The sequence below is a fragment of the Lepidochelys olivacea genome (genome assembly GCF_965140295.1).
Source record: "Lepidochelys olivacea isolate rLepOli2 genome assembly, chromosome: 3".
In the NCBI taxonomy this organism is placed as follows: Eukaryota; Metazoa; Chordata; order Testudines; family Cheloniidae; genus Lepidochelys; species Lepidochelys olivacea.
This window is the reverse complement of record NC_140413.1, coordinates 26,847,473-26,875,115: the sequence shown is the minus strand read 5'-3', so window position 1 is coordinate 26,875,115 and position 27,643 is coordinate 26,847,473. Positions and strand designations below refer to the sequence as shown.

Sequence of the window (27,643 nt, the reverse complement as noted above, 5' to 3'; positions counted from 1 at the left end):
CCCAAAGAGTTCTTTCCCGGGGCTGCTCTGGTACGGTACCAAGGAAGCTTCCTGTTTGACTTTGAGGCAAAAAGATCCCAGGATGGCTTTCTTCATGGAGTGAAGATGTTGCTGAGAAATGAATAGTGAATCTCCCATTCGTAATTCACAGAAACTTGTCTCCTCAGGCAGACTGCTAGGTAATTTGGAAACCCAAGTAAGTATGCAGATGATAGAGTTATGTGATGTTTGATGCACCATTTTCAGAGGGTGATTACCTCTATGCACAAAAAGAAAGCTCTCATTCTCCCTTGCTTGTTTATATAAAATACTTTGATGTTGTCTGCTATTATATAAACATGCTTGGATTGGATGAGTGGCAGGAAGGCACTGCAGGCCCAACAGACCACTATGAGTTCTAATAAGCTGATGTGAATTTTGGGCTTCTGGTAGGTCCAGATGCCCTATGCCATATAATCACCCATGTGTGCACCCCAACCCAGGAAGAAAGCATTGGTAATCAAGGTTGCCTCAGGTGTTGGTGTGAGGAAACGGACTCCTACCAAAACGTCTCTGGTTTTGTCCACCGGACAAGAGAGCCTAATATCTTGGGTGGAATTGTGACTTTGGCCTTTATGGTACCCTTCTCTGGTGAGAACACCGAGGAGAAGCCAGGCTTGTAGGCTTCATAGCTGTAGCCTGATGAATGGTGGTCATGTGTGTGCATGAAGCCATGTGGCCAAGGAGGTAAAGGCAAGGTCTGACTGACTTCCTGGGTCTAATAGTGACATGGTGGATGATCAGTGCTCATGATCTGAAACCCTTCAAGAAGTAGATGTCATCTTGCTGTATTTGAGTCTAATGTCTCCCCTATGAAGTCTATGCACTCCATGAGGGTCAATGTGGATTTTTCATGACTGACGCAGATCACAGGTTGACCTGTGGACATCCTTGTAGGAGTGGTCCGTGAGAACCCACACATCAAGGTATGGGATGACAATAAATTCTTCCCTTCTCATCCAAGCAGCCACCTGTGAAGAAATTTTTGTAAACACTGTGTTCTGTAGCCATGTCAAAGGGAAAGACTCTGACTTGGCAATGGTCTTGGTCATAGAGGAACCTGAGGAACCTCCCGCGGGGTGGATGGATGTCTATATGAAAATGTGTGTCTTTCAAGTCTAGAGGTGCGAACCACATGACCTCCTTTAGTGAGGGATTCAGAGTAGCAGCCGTGTTAGTCTGTATTCGCAAAAAGAAAAGGAGGACTTGTGGCACCTTAGAGACTAACCAATTTATTAGAGCATAAGCTTTCGTGAGCTACAGCTCACTTCCTCAGATGCATATCGTGGAAACTGCAGCAGGCTTTATATATACACAGAGAATATGAAACAATACCTATTCCCACCCCACTGTCCTGCTGGTAATAGCTTATCTAAAGTGATTTCCAGCACAAATCCAGGTTTTCTCACCCTCCACCCCCCCACACAAATTCACTCTCCTGCTGGTGATAGCCCATCCAAAGTGACAACTCTTTACACAATGTGCATGACAATCAAGCTGGGCTATTTCCTGCATAAATCCAGGTTCTCACATCCCCCCACCCCCATACACACAGAAACTCACTCTCCTGCTGGTAATAGCTCATCCAAACTGACCACTCTTCAAGTTAAAATCCAAGTTAAACCAGAACATCTGGGGGGGGGGGTAGGAAAAAACAAGAGGAAACAGGCTACCTTGCATAATGACTTAGCCACTCCAAGTCTCTATTTAAGCCTAAATTAATAGTATCCAATTTGCAAATGAATTCCAATTCAGCAGTTTCTCGCTGGAGTCTGGATTTGAAGTTTTTTTGTTTTAAGATAGCGATAGTGAGGGAATTATTGATGCCAAGGATATCATGTGGGAATTATTGATGCCAAGGATATCATGTGGAATTTTGGTTTTTGGATAAACTTGTTTAACTAATGTAGATCAGTTTAAAATATCCCAATTTTGGTCACCTACATATAGAAAGGTTGTAGAGAAACTGGAAAGGATCTACAGGCGAGCGACAAAGATGATCAAAGGGATGGAATGCAAACCACATGAGTAAAGTCTGAAGGAACTGGGTATGTTTAGTTTGGGAAAGAGGAGATTAAGGGCAGGGACATGATAATGGTCTTCAAATACTGTCATAGAAAAGATGGAGAAAAGTTGTTCTCTCTTGCCACAGAGAGCAGGACAAGAGGCAATGGGTTCAAACTACAGCATAGCAATTTAGATTAAATCTCAACAAAAAAAAAACTTCCTCACTCTAAGAACAGTAGGACAATGGAACAGACTGTGTACAGAGAGTGTGAAACCTTGTTCACTGGAGATTTTTAAAAGGAGCCTGAATCGCCATCTGTCTTGGATGGTTTAGCCACAACAAATCCTGCATTTTAGCAGGGGATTAGACTAGATGACCCTTGTAGTCCTTTCTAATCCAATGATTCTATGATATGATCTGCTTGGGAGCTTTGAACAACTTTATCATTGTTTGTGAGTTAAGTGCCCTGTTTGAATGGGAAACTTCTCAAGACATCATATACACAGAGGTGCCCATGGGGTATCCATAGGCATGAGAACAAACAACTGTAGACTGCTTGATTATGTGAATATTAGTCAATTGATACTGCTGATACAGATAACTGAATTACACCAAACTTGCCCCAGTCAGAAAAAACTCTGTCCCATAGATTGATCATTTCCACTATCAGATGAATGATGACTTGAGCTGCTAATTTGAGACGTTTCTTTCTTCTTTAAACCTTTCTTCTGATGAAACTGCAGATAGGCAGGCTAGAGTTCTTTGGGTAGAATATTCCACTTATTGGAAAGATCAGGCATAAAGTAACATGCAAAGGAAGGAACAGATGTGAATGCCCTAAGCACTTAGGCTATTATAATCAGGATTTTTGAAACAGGCCAAAAGGAAGTGTCCACTATCAAAAATGCATAACAAAGATATTAAAATATAAATATAATTTTTTTTAAAAGAATCTTTTGGAAGAGCTATAAACTTAATCTCCAGGGCATAAATCATATCCTAGCTACTGGGAATAAGAAGAAATTTCCTTAAGGGCAGATTTTCTTGCACTTTCCTCTGAAGCATCTAGTACCAGACACTGGATAGTGCACTAGACAGACCACAGGTCTGATCTGGTATAATTCCTCTGATCCTACTGAAGTTCCTTAATCACAGGTGCTCACCACTTCTGAAAATCAGGCCCTTATTCAACTGTATATAGATATTGCAAAGCTTTCCATAATCTTACAAACCACAGACTAAAGACTGCTCACACTAAAGTCAGTCAGTAAGGAAAACAAGATCTAGCACTATTCGAGCTAAAAAGAACCTAATAGTGAGGTGTTAAAGAGAGCCTAAGCATATCAAATGGTGCCTTATCTTTGTGAAGTTAGCCAAGAACTGTTTTCTCTAAACTCATTTGTGTATAGTTTAATACATTATCTGTTTGATATGCAGCACACAACCAAACCTTTACTGGGGAATGTATATAGATTCAGTAAACGTGCATGCATGGTCTAATGCATAAAACTGATTAAATGTGGGCAGAATGTAAAATATATCTATCTGTATTCTGTAAGACCCCATCTATGGTTTCCAGTCTGCAATCTTGGCACAGAAGCAATTTATATATGTAAGACTTTATATTAAGGGTACATTTATAAGCAGTTTAAAAAGACTAAGATGATTAATAGATAATTTAATAAACATTTTAAAAACCTGTATCAACTGAGTGTCAATTGACAGGTAAATAGGCTGCTTTAAGCCATCACTTACAACCATCAACACCTTCTACTGATGTGCGATGTAAACATCTAAAAGGACTTACTCACATCTAACAGTTGTTAATCATTTATTAACCCTTTATAAACTATTTATAAAAGTATATATCCTTATTTAAAACATGAAGTGGAGCTGAAAACCCTATATAGACTCACAACCTTTTTCCATATAAAAAGTACTTCTCTCATACTGCTAAGTTTTAGATTCAGATATTCAAGCCTCTCCCCCACACCTTTTTTGTATAGGAAGAATGAAAAATAATGGGGGTGATAGGGAATATAAACTGCTCTATTAGTGCTGTTCTAAAGGATAAATAGTTTATTTTATCACTTTCATAGTAGGATGTTATATTCGAGAAGGCACTGAGATCAAAGTTTTCAAGTTAGACACCAAAACATAAGAATGGCTATACTGGGTCAGACCAAAGGTCCATCCAGCCCAGTATCCTGTCTCCCAACAGTGGCCAATGCCAGGTGCCCCAGAGGGAGTGAACCGAACAGGTTATGATCAAGTGATCTCTCTCCTGCCATCCATCTCCACCCTCTGACAAACAGAGGCTAGGGACACCATTCCTTACCTATCCTGCTTAATAGCCATTAATGGACTTAACCCCCATGAATGTATCCAGTTCTCTTTTAAACCCTGTTATAGTCCTTGCCTTCACAACCTCCTCAGGCAAGGAGTTCCACAGGTTGACTGTGCGCTGAGTGAAGAAGAACTTCCTTTTATTTGTTTAAAACTTGCTGTCCATTAATTTCATTTGGTGGCCCCTAGTTCTTATATTATGGGAACAAGTAAATAACATTTCACTATTCACTTTCTCCACCCCACTCATGATTTTATATACCTCTATCATATCCCCCCTTAGTCTCCTCTTTTCCAAGCTGAAAAAGTCCTTAGCCTCTTGTCATGGTTCCTTCCCCACTCTGAACTCTAGGGTACAGATGTGGGGACCTACATGAAAAAACTCCTAAGCTTATCTTTACCAGCTTAGGTCAAAACTTCCACAAGGTACAAAATATTCCACCCGTTGTCCTTGGACTGGCCGCTACCACCACCAAACTAATACTGGTTACTGGGGAAGAGCTGTTTGGATGCGTCCTTCCCCCCCAAAAATACTTCCCAAAACCTTGCACCCCACTTCCTGGACAAGGTTTGGTGAGGCTTTTTACTGCTTTCCCTTTTTTTTCTGTAGTCACACCCTTGGATCTTAAGAACAATGAACAATCCTCCCAACACTTACTTGCACCCCCCCTTTCCTGGGAAATGTTGGATAAAAAGCCTCACCAATTTGCATAGGTGACCACAGACCCAAACCCTTGGATCTGAGAACAATGAAAAAGCATTCAGTTTCTTACAAGAAGACTTTTAATAAAAATAGAAGTAAATAGAAATGAAGAAATCCCCCCTGTAAAATCAGGATGGTAGATATCTTACAGGGTAATTAGATTCAAAAACATAGAGAACCCCTCTAGGCAAAACCTTAAGTTACATAAAAGATACACAGACAGAAATAGTTATTCTATTCAGCACAATTCTTTTCTCAGCCATTTAAAGAACTCATAATCTAACACATACCTAGCTAGATTACTTACTAAAAGTTCTAAGACTCCATTCCTGGTCTATCCCCGACAAAGACAGATTATAGACAGACACACAGACCCTTTGTTTCTCTCCCTCCTCCCAGCTTTTGAAAGTATCTTGTCTCCTCATTGGTCATTTTGGTCAGGTGCCAGCGAGGTTACCTTTAGCTTCTTAACCCTTTACAGGTGAGAGGAGCTTTCCCCTGGCCAGGAGGGATTTCAAAGGGGTTTACCCTTCCCTTTATATTTATGACACCTCTTTAATATCTCCTCATATGGGACACATTCCAAACCCCTAATCATTTAGTTGCCCTTTTCTGAACCTTTTCTAACGCCAGTATACCTTTTTTGAGTTGAGATGTATACACCAATACATCTGTATGCAGTATTCAAGATGTGGGCGTACCATGGATTTATATAAGGGCAATAAGATATTCTCTGTCCCTTTTTTAATGATTCGTAACATCCTGTTTGCTTTTTTGACTGCCACTGCACACTGCGTGGACTTCTTCTGAGAACTATCCAAGATCTTTCTCCTGATTAGTTGTAGCTAAATTAGCACCCATCATATTGTATATATAGTTGGGGTTATTTTTTCCTATGTGCATTACTTTACATTTATCCACATTACATTTCATTTGCCATTTTGTTGCCCAATCACTTAGTTTTGTGAGATCTTTTGGAAGTTCTTCACAGTCTGATTTGGTCTTAACTATCTTATTTGGTCTTAACTATCTTGAGTTAGGCTTCATTTTCAGAGGTGCTAAATAGCCACAATTCCAGCAAAAGTCAGCAGAAACTCTGGGTGACCACAAATTTTGAAAATCAGCCCATATATTGAAGTACCTAAATATGGATATATGTACTTATTTTTTGGCACCCAAGACTTAAAAAGATGCCCTTTATTTTTAAGCTCTTATATCCGTTTCAGGCATCAATCCCTTCAAGTCCATACTTTTGCTATTTAGGCATTTGCTTATGAGTAATACTAACATTAGTATGTGCACGATCCCAGTATTCCACAATATGAATCTGATGAAGTGAGCTGTAGCTCACGAAAGCTTATGCTCAAATAAATTGGTTAGTCTCTAAGGTGCCACAAGTACTCCTTTTCTTTTTGAGTATTCAACCCGTGACTATCAACACAGCAATAACAAAGTCCAATTTGTTCTAATCTATTTTTGCTAATAGATTAGAAATATTTTTTTAAATTGTGTTTATGCAAATAAATATTTGTCAAAATTAAATTTTCTATCATAATGACAACTTGCAAGTGTGCCAATATGACAACATGGGTAAGGTAAAACGCTTATGCATTTTTATACTGTGTTAAAAAAACAACAACACTTTCTGTGAATAATCTTAAAGTTTTTCATGCTACTGATCCAAATGCAGATTCTTATTCCAGGATCACATTAGTAATTTGAAAGAATATTTCAATTTAACACTCCTCCAATTTGTATATGCATTTGTGATTCTTAACAAGAGCACTTTGGTATCAAGCTGATAAACACCACAGAATTTCCCAAGGAAGATAGTTATAATAATATAGTAAGCTTAAAAGTTATTATATTTATGGATAAAAAAAGCTACTCAGCACTCTTTCAGATAACACAGCATATGTCATTGCACAGCTATGGCAACCAATTAACTTTTTTTTTTTAAAGCAAATGGTAATTCATCGAATGAAATCCATATGAACTGAAAGTAAAAATTAACCCCTACACAAACGTAGCTCCATACTTATATATTACATCCGGACACAAAGGAAAATGAGGACAGAGATATGACAGGCTGCAACTTCCTTAACTTTAAAATTAAAGGGAAGATGATCATCCCCCTCCACCCCACACAATCTATGAGGCATTAACTGGGTTCAGTTCAGAGATAAATGGCCTCACATCATATAACCAAGGAATGAGGGTTGGCTGTCTTAGCAAACCTCCACTGCTCAATTCATAATTTAGCCCAGTACTGAATCACTCCTTCCCTACAGCAAGGATGAAATAGGGTACTGTGAAGCTCAGTCTGCCTAGATTTAAGACCTTCTTTTGCCTCAAGTTAATAGGAGCCACCAATTCCCTCCCGAGACCCATGATCTGGTTTACTCCAGTAGCTGGACCCTTGAAGCCTCTTACCTCCTGAACTATATACAAGTTGTGACAGTATTCCTACAGTCCCCCTCCATATCTTCCACTTTTTGTTTTGTTTGTTTAAAATGATTTCTTTTATCCTTATCTCCATCTATCTGACCTCCAGAATGCTATGAGGAAGGTGAGAAAGTAACAGTAGCTGAGACACTAAGTAATAATGACCGCAGTATAATTAGCAAAAAGACCAGGAGCACCTGTGGCACCTTGGAGACTAACAAATGTATTAGAGCATAAGCTTTCGTGGTCTACAGCCCACTTCATCCGATGAACAGAATGGAACATATAATAATATATATATATACACACACACACACATACAGATAAGTTGGAAATTACCATACAAACTGTGAGAGGCTAATTAGTTAAGATGAGCTATTATCAGCAGGAGAAAAAATGGTAATATGCAAACTAGATACCATTAACTTGGGCTGGAATAGAGACAGGGACTGGCTGGGTCATTACACATATTGAATCTATTTCCTTAAGTTAAGTATCCTCACACCTTGTCAACTGTCTAAATGGACCATCTTGATTATCACTACGAAAGTCTTTTTCTCCTGCTGATAATAGCTCATCTTAACTAATTAGCCTCTCACAGTTTGTATGGTAACTTCCAACTTATCTGTATGTATACATATTTCTTCTTACTATATGTTCCATTCTATGCATCCAATGAAGTGGGCTGTAGCTCACGAAAGCTTATGCTCTAATAAATTTGTTAATCTCTAAGTGCCACAAGTGCTCCTGTTCTTTTTGAGGATACAGATTAACACGGCTGCTATTCTGAAACAGTATAATTAGGTTCAACATGCAAGGGACAAGTAAGGTACCAAAAAGGGACAAAGGGACACTAAACTTTAAAAGGGAGATTTTAATAAAATGAGAACTTTGGTCAAAAAGGGCCTAAAGTCCAAATGAGGTGACTTAGATACTACTTAAGGGAACAATAATAGTCTCAGAAGGAATATGCACTGCCGAACAAAAAGGAAAACAGGAAAGCAAGGAATGCACCAATATGGCTAAATGGTAATATTTTAAATTTTAGCCAAATCAATTTTTCAAAATTTGGAAATCTTACCCTAGTGAAGGGCAACAAAAACAGAAGCATAATTTACAGGAGGAAATCTGGGAGAGAGGAATGAGAAATTTCTTACCTGATTTGTTTTCCTGTTAGCTGCATCTTTTCAAATTCATTACTCATGGGCTAATGTCCCTTCCCCTCTCCCCCCTCCCCCCCCCCCGCTGGAATTTATAGGTGGCTGAATGGTGTTGCTGGAGGCTCCAGGACTAATTTCCGCCCTTCAGCTCAGGCCACCAGAAGAGAGGTTCCACAGCTACAGAAACACTCCAGCAATCAGCTACAGCAACTATATAATGTATTAAATTAACATTGAGACAACACACATCTAAGTCTCCTTTGAGAAAAAACGTCCAATATATATTCTGGTCGTTTACCAGAGTACCAGGATGGGTTGAATTCAGAGAGAAGCTGCTAACAGAAAGAAAATTATCAGGTAAATTATTTCTTATTCTGTTGCACAGCTTCTTTCATCATTCATGGGATATAATGGGCAATGCATTGCAGAAGTAGGGAGGGAGAAGATAAGCATAATTTAATTTGATTACATTATTATAGTAGAGAAATATGCTAGAATGGACTCCAACCAAACCTTCTGGAGAAACCCTAGTATAGCTGATATCGCCAGAACTTTGGGATTATTATTATATTCGTATGACAATAGCATTTAGAGGTCAAGATGCCATTGTGCTAAGCAGTGCATAGACACAAAAGCAGTCCCTGCCCCACAGAGCATTCTGTTTCCCCTCACTAAAAACATAAATTTGACCACATCAATTAATGAAATATCCTGGTTGAGTTCTGTCTCGATATCTAACTGAATCAGAAGTTAATGGAGAAGCCATTTTGAACTACACGTCTCTTCTGAGGCCCGGGGTCTTAACTATAGATGTTCTCAAGATGAAGTAAGGAATCTCTGCTTCAAGAGGTTTGGTGTTTTCTGTAGATCGAATATGGGGTCACTGGCTATCTGGCAAGTCCAAAGAGCCTTCTGGGCCAGGACTAAGAGGACTTCAACCCTCCCTTTTCCTCTTTTCTGTATCCCTTATGTGAACTGTCTTAAATACAGCATATTCTTCTCTATCCAGGGCTTTATTTCCATTGCCAGAGTTTTTACCTCTGGTTACTCCCTGATTTCAGAAGGGATATAAATACTCATGCCCTCAATCATAAGTCAATCCTTCATGGGAAGTAGGAGGAGACTCTCTGAGAGTACCATATTTGCCTGCAATGTTGTGTCTTTCACCTTCCACTGATGCAGCTGTTACAGGTCACTGTCACTGCTAGGATACTGGACTCGACAGACTACTGGTCTGATCCCATATGGTCATGTTTGTGGATTTTGCTTTTTTAAAATGCACAGAGATAGAGGTGTCTAAATGAACTGAAGAGATGTGTACTGAGAGAGTTTGGAAATTTGTCTTCCATAAATGTCTGCTTCAATCATGAGTATGCAAGGGTTTCGAATGAAAGTTGGGTTGGATTTCAGCATGTTGTTTGAACTTATCAGCCCACAAAGGCACACTGCTGTTATGCCAGAATGATACCTAAATCTGCATTACATCCACTGCGCGGAACAAATAGATAATTTAAAAAGCGCTAAGACAACAGGCACAGATGGTATACATATAGGAGTTTTGACAGAACTTAATTATGAAGTAGCTGAGCTGCTAACAAAAATATGTGATCTCATTAACACCTACAACAATTCCACAGGACTGGAGGATAGTGAATATTGTACCGACCTTTAGAAAAAGCTCCAGAGTCACAGAGAAAATTACAGACTAATTACAGAGACATTATGACTAATAAGCTATACATGTGTAGCTGGCACACTGGCTTAAACAATTATTAAAAATTGAATGACAAAAATATAGAAGACCATGATATAATAGAGGCTAACCAGTATGCTTTCTGCAAAGGAAAACTGTGTTCAATTAATCTATTAGAATTTTTTGAACACATCAGCAAAGTTAGGGGTAAAGGAGAACCAGATGACAATTTTGACTTTCAAAAGGTCTTTCACAAGATTCCTCACGAAAAGCTTCTCAAGAAACTGAATTATGCGGTGAAGGCAAAGTACTGTCATGGACCAAAAAAGGTCTAGAAGACAAAAAAGTTAGGATTGAATGAATGGTCAATTGAAACGGCAAACGATTAACAGGTTCAAGGTTCTGTACTAGGTCTAGTGTTATTTAATATATTTATTAATTTTCTAGTGGGGGGGAAAGCAGTGAAGTATCAAGTTGCAGATAACACAAAGTCATTAATGACAGGTTTCAGAGTAACAGCCGTGTTAGTCTGTATTCGCAAAAAGAAAAGGAGTACTTGTGGCACCTTAGAGACTAACCAATTTATTTGAGCATGAGCTTTCGTGAGCTACAGCTCACTTCAAAAAGAAAAGGAGTACTTGTGGCACCATCTGATGAAGTGGGCTGTAGCTCACGAAAGCTCATGCTCAAATAAATTGGTTAGTCTCTAAGGTGCCACAAGTACTCCTTTTCTTTTTACAAAGTCATTAAGACTGGTAAAGATCACAGAGGACTGTGAGGAACTTCAAAGGGACCTAAACTAAATTCGGTGAATGGGTTATATGACAGAAGATGAAATCCCATGCTGATAAATGCAAAGTAATGCATATTGGAAAGAAAAAATTAAACAACTCATATCTTACAAGGTTCTAAATTCATTGTATCAACTCAAGAAAGTGACCTGGGAGTCACTGTGGACAGTTCAATGAAGACCTCTACTTCATCTGCAGGTGCAGTCAAAAAAGCAAACAAGATGTTAGGCTGCATAAGGAATAAGATATTGAATAATACAAAAATATTTTGTCATTATATAAATAAATACTGCAACCCCATCTGGAATACTAGTCACCTCATCTCAAAAGGTATATTGCAGAATCAGAGTGGGTTCAGTGATAGTTGATAAGAATGATTATGGGCATAGAAAAACTTTCTCATGAAGAGAGATGAAAATATTAGAAGTGTTTGCTTTAGGAAAAAAGACAATAATGGCAACATGGTAAAATATATAAAGTAACAAATGGTAATGAATCTTACAGAGAAGGCAGACAGTGAGCTTCTAGTCTCTCTGTTCCATAACACAAGAGCAAGGGGGCACATTCATTGAAATTAACAGGTGGGAAATGTAAAATAGGAAATACTTTTTCACACATAAAATTAGACTATGGAACTTACTGTCACCAGGTGTTGAAGCCAAGAATTTAGCAAGATTCCAAAAGTGATTTATATGTACATGGATTACAAGAATATCCACAGTTATAACAGCTATTGTTTACAAAAAATTAAAACTGATGTGAAATCTCATGCTTCAGGTTTTAAATCAATTTCCAGAAATAAAGGATAAGGAGGTGACCTAATGTGGAGACTAGATTATCTCACATCTGCTTACTGTGGGACTCTTTCATCTTCCTTTGACGTATCTGATGCTGGCCACACAATACTAGATAAGATGGTCTGATCCAGTATAGCAATTCCTATGTTCCTAATGTTTTCAGGAAACCAGGAAATGCCCATTTTCCTGCCACTCTGATTAATATACTCCCACCCCCTAAGAGAACGGGAAAGGCATTTGTAAATTATCTATATCTACATCCACATTTCAAACTAACATTCATATATTGTGCATTCAAACTGTCCCGTATCTCTTTCTACTCATTTCATCTGATGTTTTGCTTGAGTGCATACTGATAAATTTTCCATTTGCATATTATAGGAACTGTTTAATGAATCACATACTTGAATGTGATGTTCTCGGAAGCAACCCATGCTGCACTTTTTCACATGGAGAAACGGCATAATCACAAATTGAGTTTATTTGGCTGCTTTTTTTGGGGTTTTTTTTTTTTTTTTTTTTTTTACAGTTTAACATTAAAAATCTCCAAGTTTCTCATTTGACTTTTTTTTCCTTCGGTAAAGACACCTACACTATAAACAACTGATTCAAAGCAATGATAAGCAATTTCTAATTAATTCATTCACTAAAAATGGATTTGGTCATTAAGTCTTATGTATTAAGTAATGTTTCAGAGGTTGCAAGATGTTAAAAGTTTCTCCTGAGTGAATGGCTCATCAGGCTGATGCCATTAAGGCACGTCAGCTTCATAGCCAATGTTACACAAGGGAGTGATGTAGCCAGAATGATGTCTGATGGTCTCTGACTGCCCTAACCAGATGGATAAGGCCACTCCGCTGCTGGGTGAACTGGCCTTTCAATGTGAGATTGAGCAAGACTTTAACCCAGGACTTTCACAACTGTAGTTGAGTGCCTTAACCACTCAGCAACTGAACAAGACTGCTCAGGGACAATTGATATAATGCCCTCACAACTATTTTGCCAGTTCAGATTCAGTCAAGGGCAGGAACAGCCAAAGACCACGACTATCTGATGGTGTTCACATCAAAGACCTCCGTCACTCAAGAGAGACTGGACAATAATTCAGTATGTTCTTTCTAATTAGGTGTTGAGATCAATACGCACTGCCTTTGTCCTCTACATAGCTTTTCTGGATGGGTGGAGGAGGAGACGGACATCTTCCAGAATGAATTTCCACGAAAAGCATTAAATTAATGTGTACATTAATGCAACTATTTAGAAGATTCCTCAGTTCTTTTTATTACACACACACACACACTTCATGCCGCTTTTCAAGGCTATAATTTTAAAAAACAGGAGCCTAAAGTTAGGCTCCAAATTCATATTTAGGTACCTTCCTGATTTTCAAAAATGGTCTCAGGAGCATGACAATTTAGGATATACCAAAACTGAAGGAAACTCTAAATGAGATTACCTTCTCTAAACTATGCATGCTATTTGGATTCAAGTCACACACAAACACAAATGACAAATGTTATTCTTATAATGATGATTAAACAATCCTACGTGCTAACTACTTATTTTAAAATAAATATTGGTTTACATACAGAACCTTTGCTAAAGCTCTTATATTCCTACAGTAGCTTCTGCTTGCCAGGGTAAAGCTCTAATTTTTTACTACTGTAAATTATATAGCATTGATGACCAAATTAAATGACTGATATGTTCACACATGTCCCGTAAGTAGACATAATATATACATTAGTCATGTTATTGGAAGTCCTTATAAACTCTATTATTTCTCATTTATAATGGCAGGGAACGAGTTATATATCCTCAATGGATAAGCTAAAATTTAAAACATGAAAATTCTAAGATATACATTTTCTCTTACCCAAAAAATATTGAAAGAAAATGTCAGTATTTTGACCCATATTTTTCATGCACCAGTTAACTAGAAAATTACAGAACCTGAAAAGCTCAGATAAAATTTATCAAGGGGATTAAAACAACACATGCCTCCTCCCGTCAGTAGCTGTGGGATGCTACTGGAATGTGAATTAAGGACTCTCAAGCCTTTGAAAAATGAGGACCTCTGAATTTTTAATTTTGTTAACTAATCATTAGAGAACTGGAAATTGCTGTGTTTCTGACTGTTAGATAGGTAGCTGTCTGCCTAAAGTAAATTTTTTATTTTGCACGAGCTGGCCGATCTCCCAGCAGCATATTGATTTGTGGGAGCACTACTTATAGCACCTTGAGCATAATTAAATGTTAAGTCCCTCTTTGATGTGTGCAAAGCCCGACTAAGAGGATTACTAGACATACTGAGGTTGGCTTTCACATATTTTCTGGTAATTGAACATTGCAATAACATTAAACTTATCTTTACTTAATAAGAATACACATCCATCCTTTGCAATATCTGGTGTCCCTTTAGGTATTGGACAGGGATTGGGGAAAAGAGGACATTATAAAGGAATGAAAAAATTATCAAAGAACGATAAACAATTTTTGAAATAATGTGACACTGAAATAAAATTAAGATATTTTGTAACTATTGAAAGAGCAGGCACCCCACGTCTGCAATGATTTAAATGTCAAATATTACAGAAGTCTCAGAAATACATTTCTATCTGCAAGTCCCAGGGTGAAATGGGATAGCAATTTTTCACTGACATCTACTTTACTATTTCAGCACTATTTTGCCCACTCTATTCTGAGAAAGGTTCACATTATAAATGAGAGGGGCAGTCTTGTTAAATACAAAGTAGGAATAGTAAAAAGGAGGTAAGAAAGCAGCATAGTCTAGCAGTTTGGTCACAAGTCTGGAAGTCGGAAATGCTGAGTTCTATTCTTGATTCTGCCACCAGTTCATTATATGACCTAGGATAAGTCACTTTAGCTCTGTGCCTCAGTTTCTCCATCTGTAAAGTTGGGACAGTCATTCTGTAAAGTGGGATCTTTGAGTAAAATATGGAAGTATTAACACAGTGCAATAGAAACTTGCTAATATATGCTTTGCTTACCTGCACATTCCAACCACACATACAAGCCGACTGCTCTCTTCTCAGTTTCCAGCAAAAGATGTAACTGCTTGAGCTCTGTAGTGTGAACTTTTATATTTCTAAGATTGTACTTTACTAGTTTACCATGAAACACTGTGACAAGTAACTAATAGGACATTTTGCGTACAAAGGGATGCAGTACAGTGTGTGATAAACTATCTGTGCTTTTTACTATATGTGGTCACTAACTTGCTAATCTGCAAAATTTGATGACTCGAGATTTCCCACTATCAGTGTGGATTCATTGAATTTGTGAAGGCTCAGGAATTAAACACCAGGCTTATTTACCTTCATGGTGTCTCCATTTCCTTTTTCAAATACAACAGTTCACTCAGTACCATATTCTGGGTTACTCATCAACCAATGATGTTACATGCACACAAAAAGGAAGTTCATTAAATTGTTTTCTTTAGCAATGGTAAAAAAAAAAAAAGAACTTCAACTGATACCTGCTAGACATACCAGCCTGTCACTTCTGAATCATTTCACTAGTTATTTAGGGTAAAGCACCCCAAAATTCACCAGAACCAAAGCTTTGAGTCTGCTGGATGATCCAAATGTGTACATTATCGCATCTACACTGTAATGATATGAATACTAAAACTCGTTAAAAATTATACTAAGAGGTGTCCGTTGACATACTCTGTATCAGGAATGGGAAAAGCCTAAAGAACAGCTATTGCTTATGTCAAGTACACAAACTGTTTTTATAACTTGAAGAAACAAACCCATTGCTTATTAGTTCTGAAGGATTTGAGCTTACTGGGAACCGAGTACACCCTTGGCTGTTTGTTACAAGATATTACTAGACTCTTTCGTAATTATGCCTTGTTTGCTCAGCAGCTGAAGAGTAAAACATTGAAGATGTTTTGATGAATTGCCTTGTGCTATGAGGGGTATCTGACCTGTAGCAGCATTTTGCATGATAATTTTCTATGCCTTCCCCTCCCCATACTAATAATAGCTAGAATAGTTCCTTCTATAAAGCACGATATTTTAAAGAACCTATACTATATTTATCTATTTCTTCTTGCTGCTATCTGAATTTGACGCTTCTGTGATGAGAACAAGAATGGCACACATTCCTCTCTCTTCCAAGAAAAAAATTACATTCGGTTTTGTAAAAGGGAAGGAACTACAGGCAGTTCCATCTCCTACCAGGGTCTTGTATATTTGTGTTACATAGTTCTTATGAAAGATGGGGTGTTGTCTTCAGCCATACAGCTACCATCCTGTTGGATCTCACAAACTCAGCAGGGTTGGCACAGGTAGCTATTTGGATGGGAGACTACTAAGACATACAATTAGAGGTACGGGAAGGAAGTAGAGAACCAATGTCCAAACACATTCATAGAAGATTAGGGTTGGAAGAGACCTCAGGAGGTCATCTAGTCCAACTCCTTGCTCCAAGATGTTAGAGGGCAATATACTGCAAGCGGTGGTCTATTTCATCTGAGAGGAGCAACACCTGCAAGAGTCTCAAGACAGAAAAATGACCACTTTCTGCGGGAGCAGGAGTGTTAACTATGACATACAACTAAAATCTCTCCCAGTACTAAAATTCCTCACACAGTCTCATATGGATACTTACTTTTTCTGCACAGCCTTTCCTTGGCTGATGTGTAGCATAAGTGCGTGTTGTTATAGTGCTACTGTATTTCACCTCAGATATCAATCAGTTTCAGTAGCGTGTGAAAGTAAATCATACATACAGCATTTAGGGCAATACTCACTGAAGCTGATGCAGGGATGCATAATCTGTATCCTCCCACATCAGGGAGGCCCCATAAGGCACAGCCTCTCACCCCTCCTCCCCAAGAGATGGCAGCTACAATTTCTGCCAGAGGCTCTCGTAAGCCACTCCGGCCTCACTTCACTCCCACCCCCTGAAGTGTAGTCCTCTTGCAGCCTGCCCAATAGTGGGAAAGTTTTGGTTTCTTCGCACCACAACATCCTTCCCTGCCACAGAAGCTTCTTGGTTATTTAAAGCCCTGTGCCATGGTTTACACTAGTGAATGCCCCTCCCCACATAATTCCGGACTGAATCTAGCCACAGCATGTATATCAACTGGTTACATTTCTAAATCTCTTCAAGGTCATTTGAAATAGAGGGGAAGCTATTATTATTCAAGCTCAGAAAACATAGCTTATTATGACTTGAAGACACCCGTTACCTGAGAGCCAGTATGGAATTATACCGTAAAACTCCTCACTTAAAGTCATCCCAGTTAACCTTGTTTTGTTGTTATGTTGCTGATCAATTAGAGAACATGCTTGATTAAAGTTGCGCAATGCTCACTTATAAAGTTGTTTGGCAGCCTCCTGCTTTGTCCACTGCTTGTAGAAAGAGCAGCCCTTCGGAGCTAGTGGTGGGGGCTTGGAACGAGGGTGAACTGGCAGCCCCCCATCAGTTCCCCGCTCCACTAAGTTCCCTGTACAGCAGCCATGCAGCAGGCTATTATTTGCCTGCAGGTCAGCTGACCCTCCCCACACTGTGTGTGCTGCTCCTGCCCTCTGCCTTGGAGCTGCTCCCGGGAGCCTACTGCTTGCTGTGCAAGGGGGGGCAGGGGGAAGAAGGGGGCAAATGTCAGGGTGTCTCCCTCCCCTCTGCTCCTGCCTCCCGCTCCTTTACCCCATCTCCATAGAGCAGGGTTGGGACACTACAGGGCTCAGGATGGAGGGAGCTTGCTGGCAGCAGCTGCTGTCTCAACTTGCTGATCTACTTAAAAAGGCAGTGTACTTAGAGTGGGGTTAGAGTACTTAAAGGGGCAATGCGCGTCTCTCTCTCACACACGTGGTGTGTCTCTCTGTTTCTCTCTGACATGCTGTCTCCCCTCCCTCCAATCATGCTGCCTTGTAGAGTGTGAGACTATGTTAACAACGTGTTAACCCTTGAGAGCTCAGCTGAGTGCTAGTTCATCATTTAGAAGTAAGGCATTCCCTGGGAAATATCACACCCTCTTCCAACCTCTGACTCCACCACCTCAACCAAGCTTCACAATCATGCTGTGTACAATATTAAATTGTTTGTTTAAAACTTATACTGTGTGTGTGTGTATATATAAATATATATATATAGCTTTTTGTCTGATGAAAAAAATTTCCCTGGAACCTAACTCCCCCTATTTACATTAATTCTTATGGGTTTCAGAGTAGCAGCCATTTTATTCTGTATCTGTAAAAAGAACAGGAGTACCTTAGAGAGTAACAAATTTATTAGAGCATAAGCTTTCGTGGGCTACAGCCCACTTCATCGGATGCATAGAATGAACATATAGTAAGCCTCTCACAGTTTGTATGGCAACTTCCAACTTATCTGTATGTGTATATCTATCTATCTATATCTTCTTATCTATATATATATATTCCATTCTATGCATCCAATGAAGTGGGCTCTAGCCCGCGAAAGCTTATGCTCTAATAAATTTGTTACTCTCTAAGGTGCCACAAGTACTCCTGTTCTTTTTATTAATTCTTATGGGGAAATTCGATTAGCTTAATATCGTTTCGCTTAAAGTAGTATATTTCAGGAACATAACTACAACATTAAGTGAGGAGTTATTGTATTAGATTCCTCTCGAAAAAATCATGAAAATATGGATACAATTTGGTTAAACTGTGAAGCTATATAGTCAGGATTATTAGGTTGATAGGAGAATTAGTAGACGATATCTCCTAACACCAAATCAAAACTGTGAAGGCTTCTGTCAAATACAGTTTCCTGTGTGTTTTTCTTCTACAGACATGACTGCCAGGGATTAGTTACATGTGATTCATCATATATTTTTAAAGACCTCTTGCCAGACATATCAGAATTGTAATGTCTTTGAGGCTGGAAAGCACGCTATTAGAATTACAGGTAGAAAGAAGAGAAATGGTGCCAAGGGATACTTAGAATGAACAAGAAAAAACAGCTAAGGGTCAAGAACCTTCATGTATAGCACATGTTTAAAGAATGGTTGAATTGTTAAGTGCCAGAGATACAGAAAATGTAGTGGATAGGTCTATTTTAAGGAGTTGAGTGATAACCTAAAGCAGTTAAACAAACAAAGAAAAACCACCCATCTTTAGCTAATTCGTTCAGAACTAAAGATATTGCTATTTGTTTTACATTATCAGCAATTATTTTTAATAAATTAAAATTGTCTAGCAAGTAGGTGAAGATGTTCTATGCTGCTTTCTTGAGGACTTGACAGTAATTCATAGAAGGTGACAATGGAAAGGTGAGAGTCATAAGATGGCTGAATAGTAGCTCTTTTCTGCTGAAATGATTCTGTCTTGTAGCAAATGATGCTTACGGATTTCAAAACAAGAGAATGTCCCAAGACAGAGCTGAGGTGTAAAAAAGGAGGAAGTTTCTTGTTGTTAAGGATATTTTCCCTCTAAACCTCACAGATTAAAAACATGAACCTCTAAGAGAAATGCCTTGGTACTAAACACTTCAAATACGGATAGTCACTGATAAAATGAGCTTGTTTTAAAGTCTAGTTTTAACAACATGGATAACCAACTAAAACCTTATTCGTGGGCTAAAAACTAGAACAGACTGGTGCCACATAGCAGGTATTGTAAAGTTTCAGGAAAATAAAGACACAGCTTTCATATGATTGTAGTCCAGCACCTCTATCTCTAATCACCGTGCAGACCCTGGGAGTTACTCTAGCCATATTTGGCTAGAAGTGCAAAATACTACCACTGCCTAGAACACCAGGGTTCAAGGCAAAACATGAGCCAGATGGGAATGCAGGCATTTTAAAGATCATACTTGCAAGAACTAAGACTGCATGCTGCATTGTTTTCAAGAACATCTATGTGGGTAGCAATAAGAGGATATTGCTGCTTTGATGGTGGCCATGAATCTCTCTAGTCTGTAGTGGACAACAACAATGCAACTGGGACTGACTCAACAGCAGAAAGTTGGGATTTTACCTGGCGAAAGGGCAGCGTAGGACAAATAACTGAAATGCAAAAGACCCTCAAATTGACTGAACTCCATGCTTCATTATTTTGAACTGGTGAGAATCCATCTGACGGACATCACCAGATAGCATGCATTTGTAACTGCCTATATGGTTCATACTACACAACTGACAAAGTTACATCATACAGTTTTTAAAAGAGAAAAATGGTAATACATTATCACTTAATGTTAGAGTAAATAATAATACCTTTGTCTCAGGCCAACAGGCTTTGAGAACAGCATGAGTTCTGAAGAACACAAGTAGCCTGCTATCCTCATCACTGAGATGAAATGCTTGCTCCATAATCTGCAACACCTTAATGCGGGGCTTCACTGGCAAGGAGTCATCACCACAGAAAGGTCTCAACCACTCCAACAGATCATCTGAAGAAACTAGTTTCTCCCTGTAATCCAAATAAAATGGTTCAGCTTTAATTAATATTTAGTCATTTTAATCCAAATTCTAAAGACATTATCACTGATAGTCACATAAGAAACATGTCCTGTGTTTAGTTGTGAACAATTTTAATGGGAACATTGTAAACACTTCTAATTCTGATTAGAAGAATAAGCCCCTGTGAGTTAGACCTACCTGAACACAACCACAGAGATTCAGTGCCTCTGAATTGCATTTTCTTCTGTATTATTGATTATGTTACTTGGTCATATATTTGACTACCTTGAAATAGAGACTGTAAACCTGTGGAACTTAACCCACTCTGCTTTTTATGAACCTGAAAATAAATTAAGAAGTTCTCAAATGATATTAATTGCATGCCGATTTCACTATCATGCCATTCTGATTTTAAGAAACAACACTACAAGATCAATGAAAATGACTGTTCTAGGATAAGTGACAATATAGATGATCATGGATTAGGAGAAGAAATGATCATGTTCAAAAATGAATCTTGTTGGGAAGAGAATTCATATACATCCATCCTGCAAACATCAAATGAAACACACATCCACTACATCTATTTAAATAGATACACCCTCAGTTAAAAATCCATTCTAAGTTCTTTAAATTTTCCTACATGAATCAGTTTTAAGGGTCATCACAGAGGAATCATGAAGAACCAGCTATACATAAAAACACTATTTTCTAAACAGTAAGAGTTTAATCAGGGAATATTATGTCTTCTTAGTATATAGACAGCAAAACACATTCCAATATTTAACATAATATGAACAAAGAGAAATGAAACTTCTCAAGCATTTACTAATCTCATGAAGGAATTGTTTTTTCATGATTCCATTCCAAATGAGGCCATTCCAATAGTTGTAATACAAAATGCAAAAAGTAAACAGATAAAAGGAGACACAAAATACTTTGAACATTGATGGTCAGAGTCTATGAACACAATTTCTAATAATTTTGATAATTTGGGGGTTTTGATATTAAAAATAATTGTATTTTAAATAAATGTAATAATAAAACCAACATTAAAACTCTATGCTTCCTTGTTCATGCCCTATGAAGGTACATTGGCTTGGAATGGGCTCACCTTAACAGGAGATCTCACCAATGCAACGCCTCCCCTAGCCTGGCCGACAAAAATGGTATGCACCATGCACAACATGCATACTGCTGGGCTGTGGGTGCCCTTGCACAGGGACCCCAGCAGTGGTCAAAAACATCCTCGCATGACCATGTCACTGTTTATCAGACCCAAGTGATTAGTAACACACACAATCTTCCCAGTTTTTAAATGTAATCGCAAAATTAGTAGAATTAAGCCTGATTTAATAATTTTGTAATTACATTAAAAAATCAGGAGTCTTATGGAAAGTTTGGGGGGGGGTGCCATCTCTGCCCTTCCCAACCAAAATACTACATTACCAGCTCCCACTGGCTTACAAGGGACAGGCAGGTTGAGTGCTTTGGGGGATCTCAGCTACCCCATCATCAAACAAGAAGAGAGAGACTTTTTTAGGTAGGCCAGTCCCCAAACCCTTTAGGGCTTTACAGGTGAAAATTAAGGGCTAATATGTAATTTAGAACACAGTAGTGCATTTTGTCATTGTGAATAATTAAATCATTGATATGGCACAAAAACTACAGAAACATTCATTTCAAATAGTGAAGATAAGATATAGCAACAGTGACTGAATTCATTATATTTTAAAAAACAGCTGAAGCATCATGTAAAAATTAAATTGGAGAAAACACTGTTTAGAAATAATCCTCGTTCTTTTAAACATATTTTCGGTATTTTTCTAGGTTAATTATTCCTAAAGGTATTTACATAAAAGCTTCCCCTCTTCTCTGTTGGCCTCAGCTGCCCTGCTACAGATATCCATGGGCACTGAAAAATGGTTTTAACATGCTTCTTATTCATCTGAGCATGGCTTGGATTAATGCTTCTGCTGTTTACTAAGCAGTAATAGAGTCTTCTCATGCATTTCTACCCTAAACTACATTAGACGACATTTTTGTTTTTTGTAATCCTTTCATTTTGAAATATTTAAATTAGCTAATGTTATTACAATTATCAAAGAGCTAATTAAATATTCTTTCATGAGAATCTACAGATTATTTTAGTCTAACAAATCTACGGTTGTCAATGAACACCAGTATCTGTTCCTAGTGGGGGAGGATGCTAAGAATGTTTATGTAGGAGACACATAGCACATACTTTTTACAGAACTTAAATCTAAAATGATCAAATTCTGTTATCTATCCATTTATGCTTTCAGCTAGTTTTCAGTTCAGTTGGCAGCGTTCATACTCAAGTTAATTTAAATTAATTTTTCAAATGAGATTGAGACACTACCATTTACTTTAATAAACCCAACACATATCACATCTACAGTACTGTGTTCCCTTCAATTGCACCACAATTCAAAACTAAGGTTGTAGAAATATCCAGTCACTTTTTTTAATGCTTGAAAAGAAACACTCATGTCATTTGCATAGTTTCTGGATCTTCCCTGAAAGGTAATTAGCTTGGCATCAAACTTCCCCCCTCTTTTAATATGATCTTTGTATCTTAAAAGCCATTTACAGATAGGTACCTAGGTTAAAAACATCTATGCTATTGCCATATGTTTTTTAACCTAGGAGGTCTCAATTGCTTTAATGATTTCAAGCCTGAGAACCGCTCTATGTGAGGAAAAAAAATATTATTCTTCCCCATAGCGCCACGAGAGCGTGACATGGGGCACAGTAGTGATAACCTAAGGGCTTATCTATATGGAGACTTAGAGCATGGCAAGCCAGGCTGTGCATCTACAGTGCACAATCTTGTTGCTCACTAATTGGCAGAGAGGCCTTGCTGCCATGCCCTAGAAGTTCCATGGCACACTGATTCAGACCCCAGCTTGCTGCACACTAACTCTTGGATAGGTTGTTAGGTCAGGAGATTTTGATGTCTCTGTTTGGAAGCAGTTAAGAAATTAAAGCATATTTTTAACCCTTATAGTCAAGATTTGCAAAAGTTTTCAACGGAATTGGGTACCTTTATTCTTTTTAAAAAAACCTCAATGGTGTACAGGATTTGGACTTTGTAGAAATTGTGAAGGGGACTGAGCTCAATGGAACAGTAGGTTAGGATGGCTGCTCTATTTATAACCATGTCCTAACTCCAAACAGATATTCTGGGTGGGTCCCTCTCCCCAATAACTTTCAGGGAAATTCCAGAGGACCAGTTCCCAGGTTTCTGTCCTATACTGCAGTAGTTTATATTTCATTCTGCTCTCTCCCCATCCCCCTCAAAATAAACCTGGAAATATTTGAGTACAGACATAGAAAACTGCTATTGGAGGTATTGGAATGGGAACAGGTATCTTAGAAGGATATTCATTTAAACGACTCAAACTCTGCCTGGCAGTATAATAGGTAATACTGACCAGATAACTAATTTTTTAACATTTTTATTTGGACAACTAATTTGAGGTAATTTATCATATAAGGTCTACGTATCAGTGTGTGTTATTAGCCCAAGGTATTGGATTGATTGAGTGGATTACATCCAAATGGAGTAAGATACTAGACCTTCTGATCAGGCCCAGTTCCAATGGTGTCTGTACTACCGCATCTTCTGCCTACAAAAGTGAGTTAAACTTGGTTGGTAAGTAATTTGCTTTTGCTGTGCTTTTGCTCACTCCTTCCCCCAACAATCATTCTTTCCTACTTTTAAAAAGCACGTAGAATTTTTTCTTTTCCTTACAGATTTATACCATTGTTGACCTTCCATCTTCTCTCCTTCTGAATAGCACCCTTTCCAATTTAATTACTTTTTAATGTCCTATTATTTATGTTATTAATGTTACACAACAACCACGTTTATCAGCAAGGGAGAAGAAGAGGTTACCACTTTGTACAGTAACTATGGTTCTTCAAAATGTGTGTCCCTATGGGTGTTCCACTACAGTTCACATGCTCCACTGGAGCCCCGATTGGAGATTTTCAGTTAGTGTCCGTTTAGCTCATGCATGCACCCTATTGCTCCTCATACCAGATACTGAAGCTATATAGGGTGCACAGACGAACCACCCTCAGTTCCTTCTCCACCGAAACTTCCCCTGAGGATCAGTCCTATGCAAAAGGGAATGAGGGCGGGTAGTAAGGCACCCATAGGGGTACACAACTCAAAGAACCGCAGTTACTGCACAAAGTGAGTAACCTCTTCTCCTCCTTTGAGTAGTGTCCCTATGAGTACACCACTTCTGGTGGCTTCCAAGCAGTACCTCCAAATGGAGGAGGCAGTTTCAGAATAGAGTCCAGAACTGAAGGTGGTATAGCAGAACCAAGTGCCACATCAAATCTGACAGCATGGATCAGGGTATAATGTTTTGAAAATGTGCATTGAAGCCCATGTAGTGGCCCTAAATATTTCAGATACTAGTACAGTCTTCAGTAACGCTACAGATGGTGCCTGTGATATTGTTGAATGTGCTATCACCCTTTGTGGGGAGGAGAGGATGGGATGAATGCCTGCAGCATCATAACAAGTGACAATACATTCAGAGATCCATCTCGATAGTCTCTGAGTAGAGATCAAAGACCTTGTGGATCTATCCATGAAGGAAATGAAGAACCTAGGTGAGTTTCTAAATTGCTTGGTCCTATCTCAATAGAAAGCCAAATGCCCTCTAATACCCACTGTATGTAAACAGGATTCCTGTAGAGAACTATGTCACTTCAGGAAAAATACACTGGTAAGATGAATTTATTGATTAAAATGGAGCTCTGACAGAACCTTAGGTAAGACTCTAGGGTGTAGACGTAAAGAGACCTTGTCCTTAAACAATCCTGTAAAGGAGGGATCTGCCAACTCCAATCTCCCTGATCTTGTGGGCTGACATGATGTCAGGGAGATTGGAGTTGGCAGATCCCTTCAAAAAGGCCATCTTCATAGACAAATGCAATAGAGACTAGGTTTGCCATTCATTGGAATGGAAATCTCATAAGGTAACTGAGGTTTCAGATCAGCGTAGGTTTTCTAATCTGCAAACAGATTCCCCAAATCTTTCATAAAACTAGATGATACTGGATGAACAAATATGAAGAATCTTTCTAATGGAGGATGAAAGGCTGATACTGTGCCCAAATGGATCTTAGTCTAACTAATGGATAACCCTGATTTGTTTAGATGCAACAGATAATCCAAAACGGCAAAGTGGCACCAAATCAGGCAGGAGGCAGCGAAGACGACAACAACAATGGAAGGATCTCTTCCATTTCTGCAGAAAGTAGTACTGGTTGATTTCTTTGTACTATTCAGTCACACTGTTGTACTTCCGTAGAACAGGAGGATTCTAACGGCAAAAACCATTGAGGAGTCATGCCCTGAGGCGGAGAACCCTAAGCTGGGATGAACCACATGATCTGCATCTCATTACAGGAGATGAGAAATGGCTGGGAGCTAGAACAACAGTCAGATATATAGGTGAAGCAGGTAAGGGTGACAAGCTGTCTCTTAGGCACCATAAGGATAACTCTGGCTTTGTCAGAACAGCCCTTGAGCAGCTAGTTGTGGAGGTACGGGAAGACTAGGACTGCTTTTTGTCTCAGGTAAGCAGCCACGACAGCAAGGACTTTGGAGAATACCCTCGGGGCCAAGGAAAGGCCAAAAGGAAGCACTCATCTTTTAAAATCATCCTGCTCTTTAGTCAAGCATAGGTAATTCCTGTCCAACTGGTATATCATTATATGGAAATAGGCATCTTGTAAGTTGAGAGCTGAAAACCAATACCCTTTCCCTAGTGAAGGAATTATAACGGCAAGAGTCACCCTTCTAAACTTTTGAAACTTTACAGACTTGTTTAGAAGTCTTAGATATAAGATCAGTCTCCACCCTCCATCCTTCTTTGGCACAAGGAAATACTTTGAGTAAAATCCTTTGCCCTTGTGAGGAGGAGAAACCAGCAGTATTGCTCCTAATTGAAGGAGAGAGTTCAATTCTTGTCTCTATAAAAGCTCGAGAGAGAAGTCCCTGAAGAGGGACAGGGAAGGGGGGTGGAAGGGAGGGAGTGATGTAAAAGGGATGGCATAGCCCTATGTTATGACCTCTGTTTCCCACTTGTCCATAGTAATCTGCCTCCAAGTACGCTGGGCATAAGCAATGTGGTCTCCAAAGGAAAGGATGGGGACTAATTGGCACAGATGTAAATCCAGACTAGTGCTGTGTCTGAGGCTGAGGCAGCTGAGAAGGACCTGAGTGTGGTTTGCTCTCACACTCCTACAGCCTCAGTATCTGGCGCGAGGAGGCATAGGGAGCATGCGTAGGCTGAACGGACCATGCCAACTGAAAATCTCCAATGAAGAGCACGAGAGGCACCTGAAGTGGAGCACCCATAGGGACACTGCTGAAGAAAAAGAGGCGTTTTATAATTAAACTGGGGGGGGGTTGGGACTGCAGATAATGAAAATAAATTAATATGAATAGATTATATCATATCATGAAGTATATTAGAACGAATGCAATCTGATTATAAAACTGTATTTACAGTGTACGGATTAGTAAAATCAGCGAATAGTTGTAGGCAAGAGTCCACAGTCCTTTACAGACTCCAAAGTACCATGTAATAAATCTGTAAACAATGTTCTGCTATTCTTTGGTAATATTTCAAACTATCAATGGGTTTGTTTGTTTTTTTAAAAGAAAGTGGCTCCAGGTGAAATGTGATTTATAACTAATGTTCCTTTATTTGTCCTAACAAGACAGATGGCAAAGTAGTATCAGTCAGAAAACACCAATTTATCCTATCTTGAAGGTCTGAAATAATAAACATTGACAGTTTAAGTTTTCAGTTCTGAGAATTTCAATATTATTTAGGCTCTATTATTATCTTATCTATCTCAGAACTTGAGCTAAATTAGAACTCACTCTGCTGAACGAGTGTAAATTAAAAGTGTGAAAATTAAAAGTGACTGTTGGAACATTTCTCAAAAGTTAGGCAAGCACTCGTCTCAATTTTTTGACTTTTTTGAAACAGAAGCTTTGTGCTTTGCTGTCTTAATAGCTGAAGTATAAGGAGGTAAGGAAGTGTGTTTAAATGAATCTGAGTAATCTTTTCCATAGTCACATTGATCTTCACAATTGATTAGTGTTTAAATGCCACAATGTTAGCAGTGTACACAAACTGAGACTCCAGACAGCTCCTTTCAAAAGAAAACAGTTCAAATTAGCATTGAATAGAGTGG

General features: G+C 38.7%; 1 protein-coding gene across 1 annotated transcript in view; it reads right to left on the bottom strand.

Annotated features, from left to right (window-relative positions):
- Positions 1-27,643, bottom strand: part of NBAS (NBAS subunit of NRZ tethering complex) — a 407,958-nt gene that overhangs the window by 59,345 nt on the left and 320,970 nt on the right. Inside the window, exon 48 of the mRNA XM_084622071.1 lies at positions 20,201-20,396. Coding sequence (XP_084478197.1) covers positions 20,201-20,396 — 196 coding nt within the window. The remainder of the gene's footprint in view (positions 1-20,200; positions 20,397-27,643) is intronic.